Consider the following 20,445-nt stretch of genomic DNA (forward strand, 5'->3'; position numbering starts at 1 on the left):
TCACCCTGCCCCTCAACCCAGCCTTTCACCCTGCCCCTCAACCTTGCCTCTCACACTGCCTCAACCTAACTTCCAACCGTATCCCTTGACTTAACTTCTCCCCACATTCCCCAACCTAACTTCTCACCTCAACCTAACACCTACCGCAAATCCTAAGCTAACAATTATTTTTAGTTGAGTCCAATCAAATTGGTTGGGAGGTTTGTGGAACTTGGCTTACCCTGGAGAGCTCTGGAAAATCTGTGTCCAGCTTCCCCCGACCCCTCTTATGTGTAAATCACCCTGTGTCTCTAATAGGGGCACAGGGTGAATGAGAACCCCACTATGATCTGTGCTAGTCAGACTCAATCTTGTGTGTGTGTGTGTGTGTGTGTGTGTGTGTGTGTATGTGTATATATATATATATATATATATATATATATATATATATATATATATATATATATATATATATATATATATATATATATATATATATATATATATTGTGTGTTGTCTCATGCTGTTGTGTACTATTTGCTGTGATGGTTTGGGGTGCGAATGTATTCTATTGTGGCTGCCTGCCTCAACTATTATTTATGGAATGTGTGTGTTTACTGATGAAAAGTTTGAACACACCTGACCTGTGTGTCTATTGTGATTGGACAGTTTAACCCGCCCTGTTTTCCAAGGGTGGAGGGAAGTGTTTTAAAGTGAGAGATCTGTGTAACGTGCTCGAATAAAGTAGTTTGATGTTTTTTTCCTTACACTCAAGTACGGCTGGTGACTGGGGGGGACTGGGCTGGTGACTGGGACGGTGCTGGTTCTGGACAGAGGAAGCATTGACGGCGGACCAAGTTTTGTTTGAGGACAGAGGGTTCGTCACATGAGCTATGCTGATAATTTTACAGCTTAAGTTTAAGGACTACCTAAAGTCAAAAATTGACCTCCCTAGAGGAAGGCTGGACCCGGGGGCAGGGTGCTCTATGAGGACAGGTGTAACAGAGGAACATTCAGCTCAGTGTGGTCATAGGACGTCATTTGTCTGTCAGTGATATGTCTCCATGGTTCATTTCTATACACTGTGTGTACTGTGCCGGGTGATGACTGGCAGGGAATTTCACATGCTTGTTGTAGGTAACAGACCGTTCTGTCTTGGGCATTGTGCCACACTGGTGCCGAGGAGAGTGCCAGCTGCTGATGCCGTCATTTACATATTGATGGGAATGTGAAAATGAAGTGATGAAATCGCTGTATCTTCATATATAACGAGCAGGATAAAACGCTCATAACGTTTAAAATTCCACTATCGTATTTCCACTGTCCTTCTTTAGTCCAATACAGGGTGGTGGAGCCTGAGCGGGAACCTGCAGGAACAGTCTATAAAGAGCAGAGAGGGTATCCAGGGCATGTATTGGCACACAGTCCCTTACCAGTCCCTATGAAGTCTCTGCACCATAACTGATTGTGTGGTCTTGTATCTGTATGGAGTGTTGGTGACTGCATTCTCTCTTAAGGTGTTTCAGTTATGAATTGTATGAATATCAAAAACCACGTTTACTACACTTCCAACATTAATTAGAAAAGTAAAATCTGCTATTGTACCGCATGGATTTATATCGCTATACAGTGGAGCCTCGGATTGCGAGTAACGCGGTTAATGAGCGTTTCGCAATACAAGCACTGTGTTTTAAAAATCCTCGCAAAACGAGCAGGATTCAAGACACAGCGGTGTGTAGTACCGTTTTTGGTCTGAGATGGGGGGGGGGCGGAGCCGAGCAGAGCCGATAGGAGCTATTCGCAAATGCTCGGAAATACTCAGTTCCCAAGGTTTTACGAGTTCAGCCGAGCTGTCCTCGGGCCTTTCCGATCGTTTTCAAGGCTCTCCGGTGCCCCCCCACCTCTGGCCACATGCAGTATTGCATGCCATTGAAGTCAAGTTATTTTCCTTTCCATTGACTTCTATGGGGAAACTCGCTTTGATATGCGAATACTTTGGATTACGAGCATTCTGCTGGAACGGATTATGCTCATAATCTGAGGTTCCACTGTATTATATAGTGAAATGTCTGTGGGCACCTGATCATTACACCTTTATGAGCTTGTTGGACATTCCATTCCAAAACCATGGCCATTAATATGGAGTTGGCCTTCTTTGTTGGCTATACCACCCTTCACTGTTCTGGGATGACTTTCTACTAGATTTTGGAGGATGTCTGTGGGAATTTGTGCCAATTTCTGAGGTTGGGTACTGATTTTGGATGAGAAGACCTGGCTCACAACCAGCATTCCAATTCATCCCAACGGTGTTCAGTAGGGTTGAGGTCAGGGCTCTGTGCAGGACACTCGGGTTTCTCCACCCATAACACCTATATGAGCTTGTTGGAAATCTCATTCAAAAAACATGGGCATTTTTATGGAGTTGGCCTCCTTTGTTGGCTATACCACCCTCTTTCATCCCAAAGGTGTTCAGTGGGGTTGAGATCAGGGCTCTGTGCAGGACACTCGGGTTTCTCCACCCATAACACCTATATGAGCTTGTTGGAAATCTCATTCGAAAACCATGGGCATTAATATGGAGTTGGCCTCCTTTGTTGGCTATACCACCCTCTTTCATCCCAAAGGTGTTCAGTAGGCTCCTCGAGTGTCCTGTACACTTGAGGTTCTCCACACCAAACTGCTCATACTATGTCTTTATGGAAGAGCACAGACCAAGGGTCTTCACCCAACCGATAACACAAGGTTGGTAGACCACAGTTGTCTACTATGTCTTTGTATGATGGAGTATTAACAGTACCCTTCACTGGAGACCTCAACTCCATCAAGTGAAGGGATGTCCATATATACTTTTGGCTATATAGGTAAATGTAATGGCCAGATGTAGGATAACTCTTGGTTAGATTATATAGCTGTGAAGTATTTAAAGGGTCAGACCACCCCCAATGTGATATCCAGGTTGAATGTGAAGGGCATAGTCGGCTCCTGGCTACTTGGGTGTGTTGGATGCTCCAGTAAGAAGTTCTCTCCGCTGGAATTCCCAAGCTCTGTTCCCGTCCACTTGGAAATGTTGGTGTTCCTCCTCCCCTTTGTGCATTCCAGCTTCTCCTTTTTCTTTTTTTCCTTCACTTTTCGCGGAAGTGAAAGTTCGAGAGTTCCCCTTGTCCAATAACGGATGAGTATAAATGCATCATTTTAGGATAATAACTCCTAGTGAATCTACATGTTGTAGCGTGAGGGTGTGAATTTTATTTTGTGAAGCACTATGGGGATCGATTGTATGAAATGTTTTTTTTTTTTAATTTATTTATTTAAAAGAAGAAGAAAAAAAAATTCAATGAAGAGATGTTAACCACTTAAGACCCGGACCTTTAGGCAGGTAAAGGACCCGGCCAGTCTTTGCGATTCTGCACTGCGACGCTTTAACTGACAATTGCGCGGTTGTGCGACACGGCTCCCAAACAAAATTGGCGTCCTTTTCTTCCCACAAATAGAGCTTTCTTTTGGTGATATTTGATCACCTCTGCGGTTTTTATTTTTTGCGCTGTAAACAAAAATAGAGCGACAATTTTGAAAAAAATGCAATATTTTTTACTTTTTGCTATAATATCTCCCAAATATATAAAACATTCTTTTTTTTCCTCAGTTTAGGCCGATACGTATTCTTCTACCTATTTTTGGTAAAAAAAATCGCAATAAGCGTTTATCGATTGGTTTGCGCAAAATGTATAGCGTTTACAAAAAAGGGGATAGTTTTTATTGCATTTTATTAATTATTATTTTTTTACTACTAATGGCGGCGATCAGCGATTTTTTTCGTGACTGCGACATTATGGCGGACACTTCGGACAATTTTGACACATTTTTGGGACCATTGTCATTTTCACAGCAAAAAATGTATTAAAAATGCACTGATTACTGTGAAAATGACAATTGCAGTTTGGGAGTTAACCACAAGGAAGCGCTGATGGGGTTATGTGTGACCTAATACAGTGTTTCCCAACTCCAGTCCTCAAGGCACACCAACAGGTCATGTTTTCAGGCTTTCCATTATTTTGCACAGGTGATTTGATCAGTTTCACTGCCTTAGTAATTACCACAGCCGTTTCATCTGAGGGAAATCCTGAAAACATGACCTGTTGGTGTGTCTTGAGGACTGGAGTTGGGAAACACTGACCTAATATGTGTTTCTAACTGTAGGGGGTGTGGCTGTAGGTGTGACGTCATCGATTGTGGTTCCCTATAAAAGGGAACACACAATCGATGACAGCGCCACAGTGAAGAACAGGGAAGCTCTCCCCGTTCTTCAGCTCCGGGACCGATCGCTGGACTCCAGCGGCGATCAGGTCTCTGAGCATCTCTGAGTGGTCTCCAAGCTTCTCCGATTTTTTTTAAGTGTCTCCCTGGCGCCCCCCCCCCCCCCCACCTCTTGCCACATGTGGTACTGCACACACTAGCAGTGACCGTGAGAAAAAATTATTTGAGTTTCCATTGATTCCTATGGGGAAACTCGCTTTGATATATGAGTGCTTTGGATGACAAGCATTCCTCTGGATTATGTTCGTAATCCAATGTGCTACTGTATATCTTAGTGCTGCGGGTCTCCTGCATCCTCTTTGCAACAATTTCCTTTCAACATAAACTCCAGCGATGGCTTGCATGGCATTTCTCAGGCTGCTGACAACGGCCGGCCATGACTGTGTAATGTTAGGTAGATTCAGGTAGAGTTAGGACGACTTGATAAGTCGATCTAACTCAGAATCTACACCGACTTATGTTTAAGCGTATGCTCAAACAGAGATACGCTTAAACATATCTAAGATACTACGGCTTGCGCCATCCTATCTTAGATTGCAATATTTCGGATGGCCGCTAGGTGGCGCTTCCATTGCGGTCGGCGTAGAATATGTAAATCAGTTGATACGCCGATTCACGAACGTACGCCCGGCCGCCGCAGTCGATTTACGCCGTTTCCGTAAGGCATTAGCAGGCCTAAAGTTATTCCATCTATTAGGTGGAATAACAATGTTAAAGTATGGCTGCCGTTCCCGCCGCGAGATTCGAATTGTTTACGTCGTTTGCGCAAGTCGTCCGCCAATCGGGATTTACGTCGTTTACGTCCATGTAAACGACGCAATGCACACTGGGAAATGTAGGCGCCCGGCGCATGCGCATTAAGACAAAAACGTAAAAAACGTGAGGTCAAGCCTCATTGCCATTAAACACGCCCCCTCCAAGACATTTGAATTTGGCGCCCTTACGCGCGCCCGCTTTAGGCTACGACGCCGTATATTAGCAGGCAAGTACATTGAGAATCGTGTACTTGCCTAGCTAACTTACGGCGGCTTGGCCTAAACACGCTAAGCTACGCCGCCGCAAGTTTAGTCCTATCTACCTGAATCTACCTATGTGTGTTTAAACAGCTACTTGTAGTCTTCATTAAAAGCCTGTTTGACAAGGTGACAACGCAGGAGCCCAACTGGGAGCCAAGGACGGAGCGTTGTCACCCTGTAACAGGAAGTGTCCGAACAAAGGAGTATTTTACAGAAAGCTGCAGATTTAAAAAGATTGAAACGTACTTTTAAATTGACATTTATCAAGATTTTCGTAGGTGTGTTTAACCTCCTCCCCCCCCCCCGCGTATAGACAAGGGACGGCGCGCGGGATGCTCTTGTTCTGGTCCAATGTCATATGACGTCGCCTCAGTCTCACCGCGATCGCAGGGGTGCGCAGTGCGCCAATCGAGGACATCAAGGCGCATCCCTGATTTTAATAACGAGCCGCGGCTCTTTGCTGATGTGATCGGCTGTGTCCAATCACAGCTGATTACATGTAAACAAGGAGATGCCGTCTATCGGCTCTCCTCGCCTCACACTGACCGAGTGTAAGGCGAGGAGAGCCGATCAGTGGCATCTCCTCACAGGGGAGACCTGTATAGGTAATCGGGGGACTGATCATTAGTGCTGCCCCAGCAGTGCCCATCAGTGATGCCCATAAGTACCACCTATCGTTGCCCATCAGTGCTCATCAAAGCTTCATATTAGTGCCCTTCAGTGCTGCCTCATCAGTGCAGCCTATCCTTGTCACCAATCATTGCCCTCCAGTGCCACCTATCAGTGCTTATCAAAGCTTCCTATTGGTGCCCTTCAGTGCTGCCTCATCAGTGCAGCCTATCCTTGTCACCAATCATTGCCCACCAGTGCCGCCTATCATTGCCCACGAGTGCCGCCTATCATTGCCCACGAGTGCCGCCTATCATTGCCCACGAGTGCCGCCTATCATTGCCCACGAGTGCCGCCTATCATTGCCCACGAGTGCCGCCTATCATAGCCCTCCAGTGCCACCTATCATTGCCCACCAGTGCCACCTGTCATTGTCCTCCAGTGCCACCTATCATTGCCCACCAGTGCCACCTATCATTGCCCACCAGTGCCACCTATCAGTGCTTATCAAAGCTTCCTATTGGTGCCCTTCAGTGCTGCCTCATCAGTGCAGCCTATCCTTGTCACCAATCATTGCTCACCAGTGCCGCCTATCATTGCCCACGAGTGCCGCCTATCATTGCCCACGAGTGCCGCCTATCATTGCCCACGAGTGCCGCCTATCATTGCCCACGAGTGCCGCCTATCATTGCCCACCAGTGCCGCCTATCATTGCCCACCAGTGCCGCCTATCATTGCCCACCAGTGCCGCCTATCATTGCCCACGAGTGCCGCCTATCATTGCCCACCAGTGCCACCTATCTGTGCGCATCAAAGCTGCATTTTAGTGCCACCCCATTAGTGCCCTTCAGTGCCTCCTCATCAGTGCACATCAGTGAAGGAGAAAAATTATTTTTTTTACAAAATTTATTGACAGAAAATCTTTTTTTTTTTTTTTTTTTTAAAAACGTTTGTCTTTTTCAACAAAAAAAATTGCATAAAACAAACAAACCAGCAATGATTAGATACCAGCAAAAAGAAAGCTCTATTTGTGTAAAAAGAAAAAAGATAAAAAAGTCATATGGGTACAGTGTTACATTACTGAGTAATTGTCATTCAAAGTGTCAGGCCTCGTACACACGACAGAGTTTCTCGGCAGAATTCAGCGAGAAACTCGGTCAGAGCCGGATTCTGCCGAGAAACTCTGTCGTCTGTACACTTTTGGCCCGATGGAGCCGCCGAGGAACTCGTCGAGAAAATAGAGAACATGTTCTCTATTTTCTCGTTGTTCTATGGGAGAAGGCGGCCCGCCGAGCTCCTCGGCGGCTTCATCCCTGAACTCGACGAGGAACTCGATGTGTTTGGCACGTCGTGTTCCTCTGTCGTGTGTACGAGGCCTGAGAGCGCTGAAAACTGGTCTGGGCAGGAAGAGGGTGAAAGTGCCCAGTATTGAGGTGGTTAGATTCAGGCATTCCATGCAAAACTGGGTGAAGTGCAGATTCTGGGCCCTCCTATTTATGTTTATTATTGAAGGTGAGTCTCCCAGCACAGGGCAGGGATGGCGGTGCCAGTATGAAGTGTCCCAGTCGCTGGGTGCAGATGGGCCGGAGTCGGTGCCCCGTGTTTACATGTCACCCAGTCCGGCCCGGGAAAGTGGCTAAGTAAGGCTGTTAGGTTATATTTAGAGCCTCTTAAAAAACATTAACACTCGTCACTGTGACAGCAGCCGTACACGCCTGTACCCGCGTCCTGCCAACCCTCTGTCAACAGCCTCATAGCCAGCCTTCTCACAAACACTGTAACTATATCCACACACCCCCTCCCCGCATATCCTCAACACACTGGAATGCCAACTGGACGGGGCACCCGAGATATGAGCCATAGCTGGCAGGGTGGCAGAGACAAGGTGATTGCTGGCACTGGGACCAGAACTTTCCTCTTCCAGGAAATGTCTCATGAGGACTTTCTGGTTCAGATCCACCATTGAAATATGTAGAACTACCTTACCCGATGAGCGACCGTCTTGGCAGAGCCAATGGATAGGTGTCCTAACTTTTCTCAGCTGGAGTTATGCATCACAGCTTGGTCTTCATTCCCCTCTCTGCCTGCAGATTCAATTCTGCCCCTCCCTCTCCCAGTTCCCTCTGGCTTAGGCATATGCGTGGGCACTCCCCTGTGTGCCAGGACCACTGTTAAGGCAGTACAGCTGGCCCTCCTGTACCAGGCCCGGGCCCTATGGGTTCGGGCCTGGGCACCTGCTGAGCAGGAGGACCGGGTGCACTGCCTTGTTACAGACACTAATCCTCCTGTTCCTCCCCCTGAAGCGCTATTGGCATCTCCTCCTCTGCCTGCTGCTGTGCTGCAGGGGGATCAGTTCTAGCATCTACGCTCCCACCCTCCTACTGTCTGGGCCCCCATGTCCCCCCCTCTGTTATGCATCACAACTTGGCCTTCATTCCCCCCTCTGCCCGCATATTGGGCAGTGGAGTAGCTGATTGAATTCTGACCCTCTCTTTCCCAGGGCCACTGATAAGGCAGTACAGCTGGCGCTCCTGTACCAGGCCCTATCAGTTGAAAAGAGAGGCACGGGCACCTGCTGCGCAGGAGGGCCCGGGTGTTCTGCCTTATTACAGACACTGTTCCTCCCCGCAGTGCTGTTGGTGTTGCCTCCTCTACCTCCTGCTGCACTGGGGGAGATCAGTTCTAGCATCTAAGCGCCTATACCCCTGCTGTCCGGGCCCCCCATGTCCCCCCCTCTCAGTTATACATCACAACTTGCCTTCATTCCCCCCTCTGCCTGCAGGTTGGGCAGTGGAGTAGCTGATTGAATTCTGCCCCTCTCTCTCCCAGTCCCCTCTGGCTTAGGCATGTGCGCAGGCACTCCCTAATTACCCTGTGTCCCAGGGCCACTGATAAGGCAGTACAGCTGGCGTTCCTGTACCAGGCCCCATCAGTTCAAAAGAGGGGCACGGGCACCTGCTGCGCAGGAGGACCGGGTGTACTGCCTTGTTAAAGACACTAATCCTCTTGTTCATCCCCCTGCAGCGATGTTGGCGTCTCCTCCTCTACCTCCTGCTGTGCTGCAGGGGGATCAGTTCTAGAATCTACGCTCCCACCCCCCTGCTGTCCAGGCCCCCCATGCCCCCCCCTCTGGTATGCATCACAACTTGGCCTTCAGTCCCCCCTCTGCCTGCATATTGGGCAGTAGCTGATTGAATTCTGCCCCTCTCTCTCTCCCAGGCCACTGATAAGGCAGTACAGCTTGCGCTCCTGTGCCAGGCCCTATCAGTTGAAAAGAGAGGCCCGGGCACCTGCTGCGCAAGAGGACCCGGGAATACTGCCTTATTACAGACACCAGTCCTCCTGTTCCTCCCCCTGCAGCACTGTTGGCGTCTCCTCCTCTACCTCCCACTGCGCTGCAGGGGAATCGGTTCTAGCATCTACGCTCCCATCCCCCTGATGTCCAGGCCCTCCTGTGTCCCCCCCCCCCCCTTTCAGCGTTTCTAGCTTCCCCGCTCTCCTCTCCTGCTGACTGCTGTTGTGGGCACTGGGGGATGTTTCAGAATGGACAGCCAGGTAAGGGGCCAGTAAATATGTCATTTATTGGCCCTTCATTTTCTGAATGAAGTAAGCAATCAGTATCGATCCCCCTTGTGTCCATTCATCAGTGAAGCATAGTAAACTGTTTATGCATGCTCCGTAGCATAGCATTGTGGTAAGCCAAGTATTAGAGGCTACCCCACGGCATGCACTTTATACCTGTAAAGGTTTTTTTATTTATTTTTTGTCAGTTTTCCGATCTCTTCAGGCTGGTCACAGTCCTCTACCTCTGCTCCAGACTAAGTGGCCTTCACTGATGCAAGAGAGAGCAACACTGACAAACTGGCACGGTCTTCTGCATCACTGTGAGTGCATGGCGCTGTGGTGACACCTCCTTGGGGGGGGTTGGGCCATGACACCCTGCTCTCACACTGTGTGCTCAATTTTCCAGGTTGAATTAAGGCCGGCTGTCATACAACCCAGAAAAATGTGGTTATCTTGTAGAGAAAAAGAAGTCCTATGGGGGCTGCTCCAAAATCTTTAACACTTCCTGGGGGCCTCTAATCTCTGAGATAGGCTTTAAGCTGATCACTCACATTGTACCATAATTGTTTCCTACATTGCAATTTTTCTTCAGATTGTCCTGAGTCTGGGCGAGACTGAGGGACAGAGTGTTCTGATTCTTGTTGGCTGATAAGAGTGTGCTGAGTCTGGAGGGACTGACGGGGCAGGGAGTCTGAAGGGACTGACGGGGTGGAGGACTGATGGGGCAGAGAGTCCGGAGTCTTAAGGGACTGACGGGGCAGAGAGTCCAGAGTCTGAAGGGACTGACGGGGCAGAGAGTCCAGAGTCTTAAGGGACTGACGGGGCAGAGAGTCCAGAGTCTGAAGGGACTGACGGGGCAGAGAGTCCAGAGTCTGAAGGGACTGACGGGGCAGAGAGTCCAGAGTCTGAAGGGACTGACGGGGCAGAGAGTCCAGAGTCTGAAGGGACTGACGGGGCAGAGAGTCCAGAGTCTGAAGGGACTGACGGGGCAGAGAGTCCGGACTCTCTGCCCTGTCAGTCCCTCCAGACTCTCTGCCCCGTCAGTCCTCCACCCCGTCAGTCCCTCCAGACTCCGGACTCTGCCCCTTCAGTCCCTCCAGACTCTCTGCCCCGTCAGTCCTCCACCCCGTCGGTCCCTTCAGACTCCAGACTCTCTGCCTTGTCAGTCCCTTCAGACTCCAGACTCTCTGCCCCGTCAGTCCCTCCAGACTCCCTGCCACGTCAGTCCCTCCAGACTCCGGACTCTCTGCCCCGTCAGTCCTCCACCCCGTCAGTCCCTCCAGACTCTCTGCCCCTTCAGTCCCTCCGGAACTCCAGACTCTCTGCCCCGTCAGTCCTCCACCCCGTCAGTCCCTTCAGACTCCAGACTCTCTGCCTTGTCAGTCCCTTCAGACTCCAGACTCTCTGCCTTGTCAGTCCCTTCAGACTCCAGACTCTCTGCCTTGTCAGTCCCTTCAGACTCCAGACTCTCTGCCTTGTCAGTCCCTTCAGACTCCAGACTCTCTGCCTTGTCAGTCCCTTCAGACTCCAGACTCTCTGCCTTGTCAGTCCCTTCAGACTCCAGACTCTCTGCCTTGTCAGTCCCTTCAGACTCCGGACTCTGAAGGGACTGACGGGGCAGAGAGTCTGGAGGCAATAAATAGTGGTAGAAACCATTCCTGTGTATTTGTGAGCTGTGTGCCCTTCATGCCGTCTGTTTTCTGGATGTTTTTGATTTGTCCCCTCCATTATCTAATTCTCTTTATCTCTGTTTCCCAGGGAAGCCTCTGCAGATCAAGCCCAGACTATGACGTTGTCCAACCTCTACAGGTGCGATTTTTGGAGCGACCACAACTCAGGGTTCCGCATTCCTCCCCGCAGAGCTCCACCCAGAGGGCTTTGTGTGTATTATCCTCCTGGGCCCCCGATGGTCATGACCGCACACCTAAAATCCCGGCCCAGCCGTTTACCGTGTTTGACGATCTTCGTGTTCCCGAGGAACGCGCGCACATTTCATAGTCTATACTCCTACAGAGATATCTATTTAATTTCATGAAAAGTTTACTTCATAGTTTTTTGGTATAAGAGAGTTTATAATTATTTTATATATTTTATATCTTGGTGCTGTGGGCGGAGTCTACATTTGTGTTTTTTCAGTGTTAAGTGGGTAAAACTCACCAAATTCTCTTAGGGGCTCGTTCACGACGGCAGCAGCATTGCCCAACGTAGCCACAGGGCAAGACCAAGGCAATGTCCCAGGACAGTGATGGCGGACCTTGGCACCCCGGATGTTTTTGAACTACATTTCCCATGATGCTCATGCACTCTGCAGTGTAGTGGAGCATCATGGGAAACGTAGTTCTAAAACATCTAGGGTGCCAAGGTCCGCCATCACCGGTCTATGGCACAGTGCGTTTGGTGTGCGCCGAAAAATAAAAAATAGGTTGCATTTGTGTGTAAAGCTTTGCAGTGCAGCAATTAGGAATTGCATTCGGCTGGAAGGAAAGCGAGCACTGTGGTGCTTTTTTTATCAATGCATTTCGATGCATGACAGTGCGCATTCACAACGTACACCAGCATACGCATTTTATGCGCACATGTGTAATGCGAAAGAGCCCTTAGCGATGCTCCTGCTGCCATTTTTCTTAAGAGGTGGCCTTTCTGCACTACATTTACCAAACCGGGCAATGGCATTGAATATGGAAGGCTTCGGCCTGTACTGGAAGTTTGTACATCCCTCAGCCTTCTCCGTACCCTTCCCCCATGTGAAAAAAAAAACGCAGAGCCATTGTTCTCAGCTTTTTACTGTCTCCTGATGTTCACCCGCACCCCCAGAGATTTGCAGTGTTAATGCGAAATTCTGGGCACCATTAAAGTCTGCGTATAGAGCAAACCTTGTATTGATGGATGGAATAGGAATGGGTTAAAACCCCCCCATTCGTTTATTTTTTATTAGCTTCTAACCTCAGCTTGTTCAATTAAAGCGGAGTTCTACCCAAAAGTGGAGCCTCCTCTTTATGTACTCCTCGCCCCCTTAATTTTTTTGGGGGGGATAGGTTCTTCATTTTGAAGGGGACTTCCTGTCCCACTTCCTCCTTCCGCTTACGGGCCGCCTAGGAGACTCCTTCTCTCCTCCTAGGCGGCCCCTCACTCTATTCTGGGCACCATTAAAGTCTGCGTATAGAGCAAACCTTGTATTGATGGATAGTAGGAATGGGTTAAAACCCCCCATTTGTTTTTTTATTTTTTGCCATCTGCATCCCCTTAGGATGTTTTCTCTTCACTTCCTGTCCTGTAGACACAACAGGAAGTGAGAGGTAATCTCTCCATAGAATACCCTCTTAGACACTGGAACAGATGCTGGTGTTCCGTCAAGATTAGGTGACCTGTCAGAATTGGTAACAGAAGTCACGTTTTTTTTTCGCCGCCGCCATCTTGCTACACCCTGGACTCCCCCACAGTAATGATACTCTGAGAAGGGTCCAAGCGGACATCTTGTTACACCCACCGGAGTCTTGCACTTTACTTCTTTTTTTCTTTTTTTTTTACAGTAAACTGAGCTGATATAGTGAAATACAGGACTTGCAACGCTGTGTATATGTTTACATGTTAAGTTTTAAAAGCAGCGAACTTCTGTCCAATTAAAAAGCCTGCCGCTGCTTTTAAAATTCTACATGTAAACAGTCAGACGTAGTTGTAAGTCCTGTATCTCACTATATCGACTCAGTCTACTGTTAAAAAAAAGTGTAAAATGCAAAGCTCCAATGGGTGTAACAAGATGTCCGCTTACCCCCTTCTCAGGGTGTCTTCACTATGGTAGAGTGTGAGGTGTAGCAAGATGGCGGCTAAGAAACGTCACTTCCGTTACCAATTCTGACGGGTCGCCATATCTGACGGAACCCCCCCCGTTTTAACAATAGTCGACAGGACAAATAGCGAAGGGCGAATGTGTCTTAACAGGGACACACGTAGCAATACGTGTCCGTTTTATCCAAAGTCAACAGCTTTGGGTATGCACACTTTTACAAAATTAAGCACTGGGCAGAGAAATGTAAAAATGCCCTTTCTATGGTTTTGCAACCACTTTGGAAAGTTTTCACTGGTGGTGACTTCGGGGCAGGATTGGACTGTTTAGCCAGTTACTGCCCAGACTGCAGAAGTTCCAGTAGTCCTGGGCCACAGAGAGCATTCAGGGTGGATGGAACTGCTAGTCACAAGACACGGGGTGGGCATGGTGGATCCACACAGCCTGCCTCTGTATTCTGATGGCTCCACCCCAATTTGGCATATCTGAGGTCATGAGGAGTGTCTTGTTACCCGGGTATTACACAGAGGCCAGTTACGACCTCAGAGGTGTGGTGGGGTTTGCTGCCTGTCCTCCATGTCACTGACTTCCTGAACAAATCATAGGCCTTAGAATGTTTTTTTGGGGGCTGTTACGCTGGCCTTGAAACTTTCCGAGTCACTGACCTTGAACAAGTTTACAGATCGGGAAAGTCAGAAGTCCTTCTTGGCACTTGATTGGAGGGTCTACCTTGACAGCTAGATGTCTTGCATTTTCTGGAGAGGGCCACATTTGCAGTCTCCAGGTCCCCTATACCTGTAGACTCATCTATCAATAGATCATCCAGGGCAAAGTGGGAATAAGAGATGATAGAAGGGGTTTCACAAGGCAGAGGTCCCTTTCATTGCCTTATTAGAATTTTTCCTATGTCTTGCCTGTAAGTCCTGAAACCCAAACCATAGTTACTCTGAGGTGGAGCTTAGACATGTCCAACCCCCACAGTAAACACCTTAAGGTGGCGCTTAGACATGTCCAACCCCCACGGTAAACACCCTGAGGTGGAGCTTAGACATGTTCAACCCCCACAGTACACACCTTGAGGTGGAGCTTAGACATGTTCAACCTCCACAGTAAACACCTTGAGGTGAAGCTAAGACATGTCCAACCCCCACAGTAAACACCCTGAGGTGGCGCTTAGACATGTCCAACCCCCACGGTGAACACCTTGAGGTGGAGCTTGGACATGTCCAACCCCCACAGTAAACACCTTGAGGTGGAGCTTAGACATGATCAACCCCCACAGTAAACACCCTGAGGTGAAGCTTAGACATGTCCAACTCCCATAGTAAACACCTTGAGGTGGCGCTTAGACATGTCCAACCCCCACAGAAAACACTCTGAGGTGGAGCTTAGACATGTCCAATCCCCACAGTAAACACCTTGAGGTCAAGCTTAGACATGTCCAACCCCCACAGTAAACACCTTGAGGTCGAGCTTAGACATGTCCAACCTCCATAGTAAACACCTTGAGGTGAAGCTAAGACATGTCCAACCCCCACAGTAAACACCCTGAGGTGGCGCTTAGACATGTCCAACCCCCACAGTTAACACCCTGAGGTGGCGCTTAGACATGTCCAACCCCCACGGTAAACACCTTGAGGTGGAGCTTAGACATGATCAACCCCCACAGTAAACACCTTGAGGTGGAGCTTAGACATGATCAACCCCCACAGTAAACACCCTGAGGTGGAGCTTAGACATGTCCAACCCCCACAGTAAACACTGTGAGGTGAAGCTTAGACATGTCCAACTCCCACAGTAAACACCTTGAGGTGTAGCTTAGACATGTCCAACCCCCACAGTAAACACCATGAGGTGTAGCTTAGACATGTCCAACCCCCACAGTAAACACCTTGAGGTGGATCTCAGACATGTCCAACCCCCACAGTAAACACCTTGAGGTGGAGCTTAGACATGTCCAACCCCCACAGTAAACACCTTGAGGTGGAGCTTAGACATGTCCAACCCCCGCGGTACACACAACTCTTAGGTACCTGCATCGCATCCTAGATTGGGATTGTGTTCATGTTCCAGCTTGGAGCAAAGTTGAAGTGTGTGTCTGAGCAAGAAAGACAAACCAGTTAATCTCTGCAGTACCAGCACAATTCCCCATTTATTTTTAATACTGAAAATAAAATAATTTCTCAAAAATCCAGTGAGCTTATAACTTCCTGTAGTGATTTAACAATATGGCCTCCACTGCACTAAAATTCCCAAGCAACTGAACTCCACTAAGTTCCAAACTCTACTACAGTCAAGTGTCCCCACTTACACCCTCACATTGGTTTCCCTAATCCCGTACTCCCCCATGCTCTGCCCATACACCCCCGTTCTACATCCCTTCCCCCATATGACTTTCTGTACAATTTCCTTCCTTTTCTAAAACACCCGCCTGGTATTTGTATCCTTTTTTTCTGACTTATTGGACATCCCTGGTGACCCCATAATTGGAGTAACACCTATCATTCAATATACATAATTGGATTCTACTGCCAGAATTCACCAACTTGCTACAATTTTAATATTTTCCCCTGTGGACAAGACACCCCCCTTTTTTGTGTGTTTGACTATCTCTATTTTTTGCATTCACCCATATTCTGAGATTTTATTTTTTGTGAGGTTTTTTTTTGTGATGTACAGTGATACTTCTATGTAACTACTCTACTATACTTCTACTATAACTCACAATGAATTCACTTTGTTATTTTACTTACTCTATACAGATTTATTATGCAAGTAAAACCCTAAGCAGTGTTGTAAGGCCCACAAATTTGTACCCTAGTGGACTACAGACCTCCCCCTCCCCTCCCCCTTTATGTTATGGAGTCAAGGAGGGGCTCTGTAGTCCAGCAGGTGAGAACTGGGCAAGGCTTAGCAGCACTGCTTGGGATTTCAGTGCACTGGATTTCTGTACTGGGGGAATGTGTACAGTTTTTTTATTGCAGGGATGTACAGTGGAACCTCAGATTGCGAGTAACGCGGTTACCAATCGTTTTGCAATACGAGCACTGAGTGGGGAGCTATGGAGCCGATTGGCGCCATTCGGAGATGCACGGAAAGGCCCGAGGACAGCTCAGCTGACCTCGGGAACAAAGTCTTTCCGAGGTCAGCCGAGGTGTCCTCGGGCCTTTTCGTCCCTTTCCTGAGGCTTTCCGGCGCCCCCCCCCCCCCCCCTTGCCTCTGGCCGCGTGCCGTATTGCATGCCATTGAAGTCAATGCGGAACAATTTTTTTTAGTTTCCATTGACTTCTATGGGGAAACTCGCTTTGATATGCAAGTACTTTGGATTACGAGCATTCCCCTGGAACGGATTATGCTCGTAATCCAAGGTTCCACTGTATTAATGATTTCGTTTTTTTTTTTTATAGTTTGCTCAGATATTCACTTTTGGGGGACATTTACCAAAACTGGAGCATTCAGAATCTGGTGCAGCTCTGCATGGTAGCCAATCAGCTTCTAACTTCAGCTTGTTCAATTAAAGCGGAGTTCTACCCAAAAGTGGAGCCTCCGCTTTAAGTACTCCTCGCCCCCTTAAAACAAAATTTGGGGATGGGTTCTTCATTTTGAAGGGGACTTCCTGTCCCACGTCCTCCTTCCGCCTAGGAGACTCCTTCTCTCCTCCTAGGTGGCCCCTCCCTCTAGGCGATCTTCTGGAACACGTGACAGGTCCCAGAAAATCGCCTGTCCACTCAGCACGACTCACACATGTGCAGTGCGCGCCCGGCCGTGAAGCCACAAGCTGTCAAGGATGGATGCCCTCAGTTTTAATGAAGGCGCCGCAGAGAGGAGCGGCCCTCCGTGCGGCCGCATCGCTGGACCGTGGGACATGTGAGTGGCTGTTTATTAAAAGTCAGCAGCTACACTTTTTGTAGCTGATGACTTTTAATAAACTTAAAATAGCCTGGAATTCCGCTTTAAGGTTTGACAATAAATCCTGGAAGCTGATCGGTTTCTATGCAGATCTGCTCCAGATTTTGCACACTCCAGTTTTAGTAAATCCCTTCCATCGAGTCTTTAAAATGAGCATATTCCTGTTTCAGGACCTCGGGGGTGGACCCAGAAAACCTCCCACCCCCTTTATGGCCAAGAACTGATTTATTCAAGGTTTAAAATTCTACCTCCGACTTGGGAGGGGTCTATGCATCCATTACTACCAGATCAGGGCTCCCTTGGCTACATGGGGCCCCACGGTGACCAAACAGTCAGTATAAGACTACTAACTGCTTAGGACATTGAAACACTGCCCAGCCCTCCAGGGGAAAAAACTGCCATTGTTTTTACGACTTGCTTTTATTTAGAATACTGTCTGTGTTTTTAGTACTTTCTGATCTTGGGCCTTAAATAAAGTGCAGATATCTTTTGTTGTGTCTTGTGTCCTATTTATTACACAGTGGAGGAACCTCTGCTGAGGAGACCTTTTCTTGTTTTTCTATTCGATGTTCAGATGTGGGGACTGTGTGGCAAAGGTTCCATTCCAGTTGCTGTAGAGCAGGGGTCTCAAAACATTCAAAGCAAAGGGCCGGTTTATTGTCCTTCAGACTCTTGGAGGGCCGGACTTTGACCAGCGGGAGTGAACATTTTTTTGGCATCATTGTTAGGAAACATCTGGTATTAGGGGGAGGAATAGTGCCCCATTGCTGGTATAATAGGAAGGAATAGTGCTGTATTAGTTGTGTCAGTGGGAGAAATGGTGCTCCATTGTCGGTGTCAGATGGCAGAATAGTGTCTCGTATCAGTGGGAAGGATAGTGCCCCAAGGGCCGGATAAAGGCAAACAAAGGGCCACATCCGTCCCTCGGGCCGCAGTTTGGAGACCACTGTGGGAAAGGGAAGAATAGTGCCCCAAGGGCCGGATAAAGGCAAGCAAAGGGCCACGTCCGTCCCTCGGGCCACAGTTTGGAGACCACTGTGGGAAAGGGAAGCATAGTGCCCCAAGGGCCGGATAAAGGCAAGCAAAGGGCCACATCCGGCCCTTGGGCTGCATTTTGGAGACCACTGCAGTAGAGAAAAGGGAATATTTATCAAATGAGTGCAAAGGGACCGTTCAATCTGTTGTTTCTCTTGCAGTGATTGGCCAAAGTCTGGGATTCAGGTAGTGATGATCCTTAAAGGTCTGACTGGTCAGACCAAAACAGGAAATTGGGGACCAGTTAAAAGGCCCAAGGTATCCACCAAAAAAAGAAGGGAGAGCCCTATTGTAGTATGTGTCTAAATGTAGCAGTCTCCACAAGAAAAGCGAAAAGAAAAAAGGAATTGCATCTAGTAAGGTTATGGTGACCCAGGAGGGTATAGCCAAGCAACCTTCTATAAACATAGGTGGAGGAAAGGCCCCATCTTCACGCTGGGTGAAATCAGTCACTCTCAATACCGCAGGGCTCCCAATCCTGGATCCTCCTGGAGTTCTCGGGTGGCCATTTTTTCTATTCAATCGGTTGCATCTCGTGCAGTGATTGGCCAAAGGTGGAAGGAAAAGACAACAAAAATTGTCAATGTCTGGGATTCAGCTAGTGGTGGTTCTCAAAGGTCCAACTGGTCAGACCAAAACAGGAGATTGGGGACCAGTTAAAAGGCCCAAGGTATCCACAGAAAAAAGAGAGGAGAGCCCTCATGATGTAGTACGTGTCTAAATGTAGAAGTTTCCTCAAGAGAAACCAAAAGGAAAAAAAATGGATTGCATGTAGTGAGGTTGCGGTGACCCAGGAGGGTATAGCCAATAACCTTCCATAAACGCAGGTGGATGGAAGGCCCCGTCTTCACGCTGGGTGAAATCAGTCACTCTCAAAGACGCGGGGGTCCCAATCCTGGATCCTCCTGGAGTTCTCAGATGGCCATTGTACTGGTAGGACGAAAGGTGGTAAAAAAAAAAGCCAGTCAGTGAACCGAATGGCAGGATGGGTCAGGGTCATCAAGTTTAGACGAATATCAGAAAGCTTTATTTCACCCTGCTGGTCTACTTACCAGTTTTTCTGACTGTGTTGACCAGCTTCCCCGATTTACTTGGCTCACTTCGCCTTTAGCTGTAGTGCCCTGCTGCACAGCCCACTCCTGGCCTCTGGATCAGGGGCGGATCTAGTCTCGGGAGGGGCACTGCCAGAATTTTTTTTTTTTTGCGGTCAATTTATTTGGGAAATAGCTTCAATCATACCGGCACCATGGTTGTTATGGTGTCAGGATGATTGAAGCGCATTATTTCCATTATTACATTGTTATAGAAAATGAACTCACCATAATGCAGAATCAGAGGGAGCCCTGAGTGTGTCACTTGCCACCGTTGCCTGTCACCAGATGCAGATTGTGTGTCACTTGCCACACATTGCGGATTGGCCACTTGCCACGTCACCTGCCACACATTTGGGGATTGTCCACTAGCCACGTCACCTGCGTCACATTGCGGATTGTCCACTAGTCATGTCATCTGCGTCACATTGCGGATTGGCCACTTGCCACGTCACCTGCCACACATTGCAGGTTGTCCACTTGCCACGTCACCTGCCACACATTGCAGGTTGTCCACTTGCCACGTCACCTGCCACACATTGCGGATTGTCCACTTGCCACTTCACCTGCCACACATTGCGGATTGGCCACTAGCCATGTCACCTGCCACACATTGCAGGTTGTCGACTTGTCACGTCACCTGCCACACATTGCGGATTGGCCACTTGTCACGTCACCTGCCACACATTGCGGATTATCCACTAGCCATGTCACCTGCTTCACATTGCGGATTGTCCACTTGCCACGTCACCTGCCACAAGTTGTGGATTGTCCCTTTCCTGCTAAGGTGGGGAATGGGCATTGTCACTTCCCGTGTCTCAGAGTCAGGCAGCAGAGAGATGATGTAATCTCTCTGCTGCCTGCACAGTGAGTGAGGGTGGAACTGCCGGGATGCAGGGCAGGCACCGGGCGGTGAGAGATGATGTCATCTTTCTGCTCCGCCACCCGCTGATTGCCTTGTCCACCCACGAGCCTCCCAGCTCGCAAGTTTCCTTTCCTCTCTCTCACCCGCTGCCGAGCTGCGTCCATTTGCACAGTCAGTGCCGACTCACCCACCATGCCGCCTGCACGGCGCACACTCGCCTGCAACTAATTTTTCGGGGGGCGCAATTGCCCTGTTGTCGTCCCCCCCCCCCCCCCCAGA

The 20,445-nt window shown here is 48.6% G+C and overlaps 1 protein-coding gene across 1 annotated transcript in view; it reads left to right on the plus strand.

Moving 5' to 3' along the window:
• The window catches only part of ZC3H3 (zinc finger CCCH-type containing 3), a 298,560-nt gene extending 286,788 nt beyond the window's left edge, over positions 1-11,772 (plus strand). Inside the window, exon 12 of the mRNA XM_040352126.1 lies at positions 11,241-11,772. Coding sequence (XP_040208060.1) covers positions 11,241-11,272 — 32 coding nt within the window. The 3' untranslated portion in view covers positions 11,273-11,772. The remainder of the gene's footprint in view (positions 1-11,240) is intronic.
• Positions 11,773-20,445: the final 8,673 nt, after the last annotated feature.

Source organism: Rana temporaria, chromosome 5 (genome assembly GCF_905171775.1).
Source record: "Rana temporaria chromosome 5, aRanTem1.1, whole genome shotgun sequence".
NCBI classification, from domain to species: domain Eukaryota; kingdom Metazoa; phylum Chordata; class Amphibia; order Anura; family Ranidae; genus Rana; species Rana temporaria.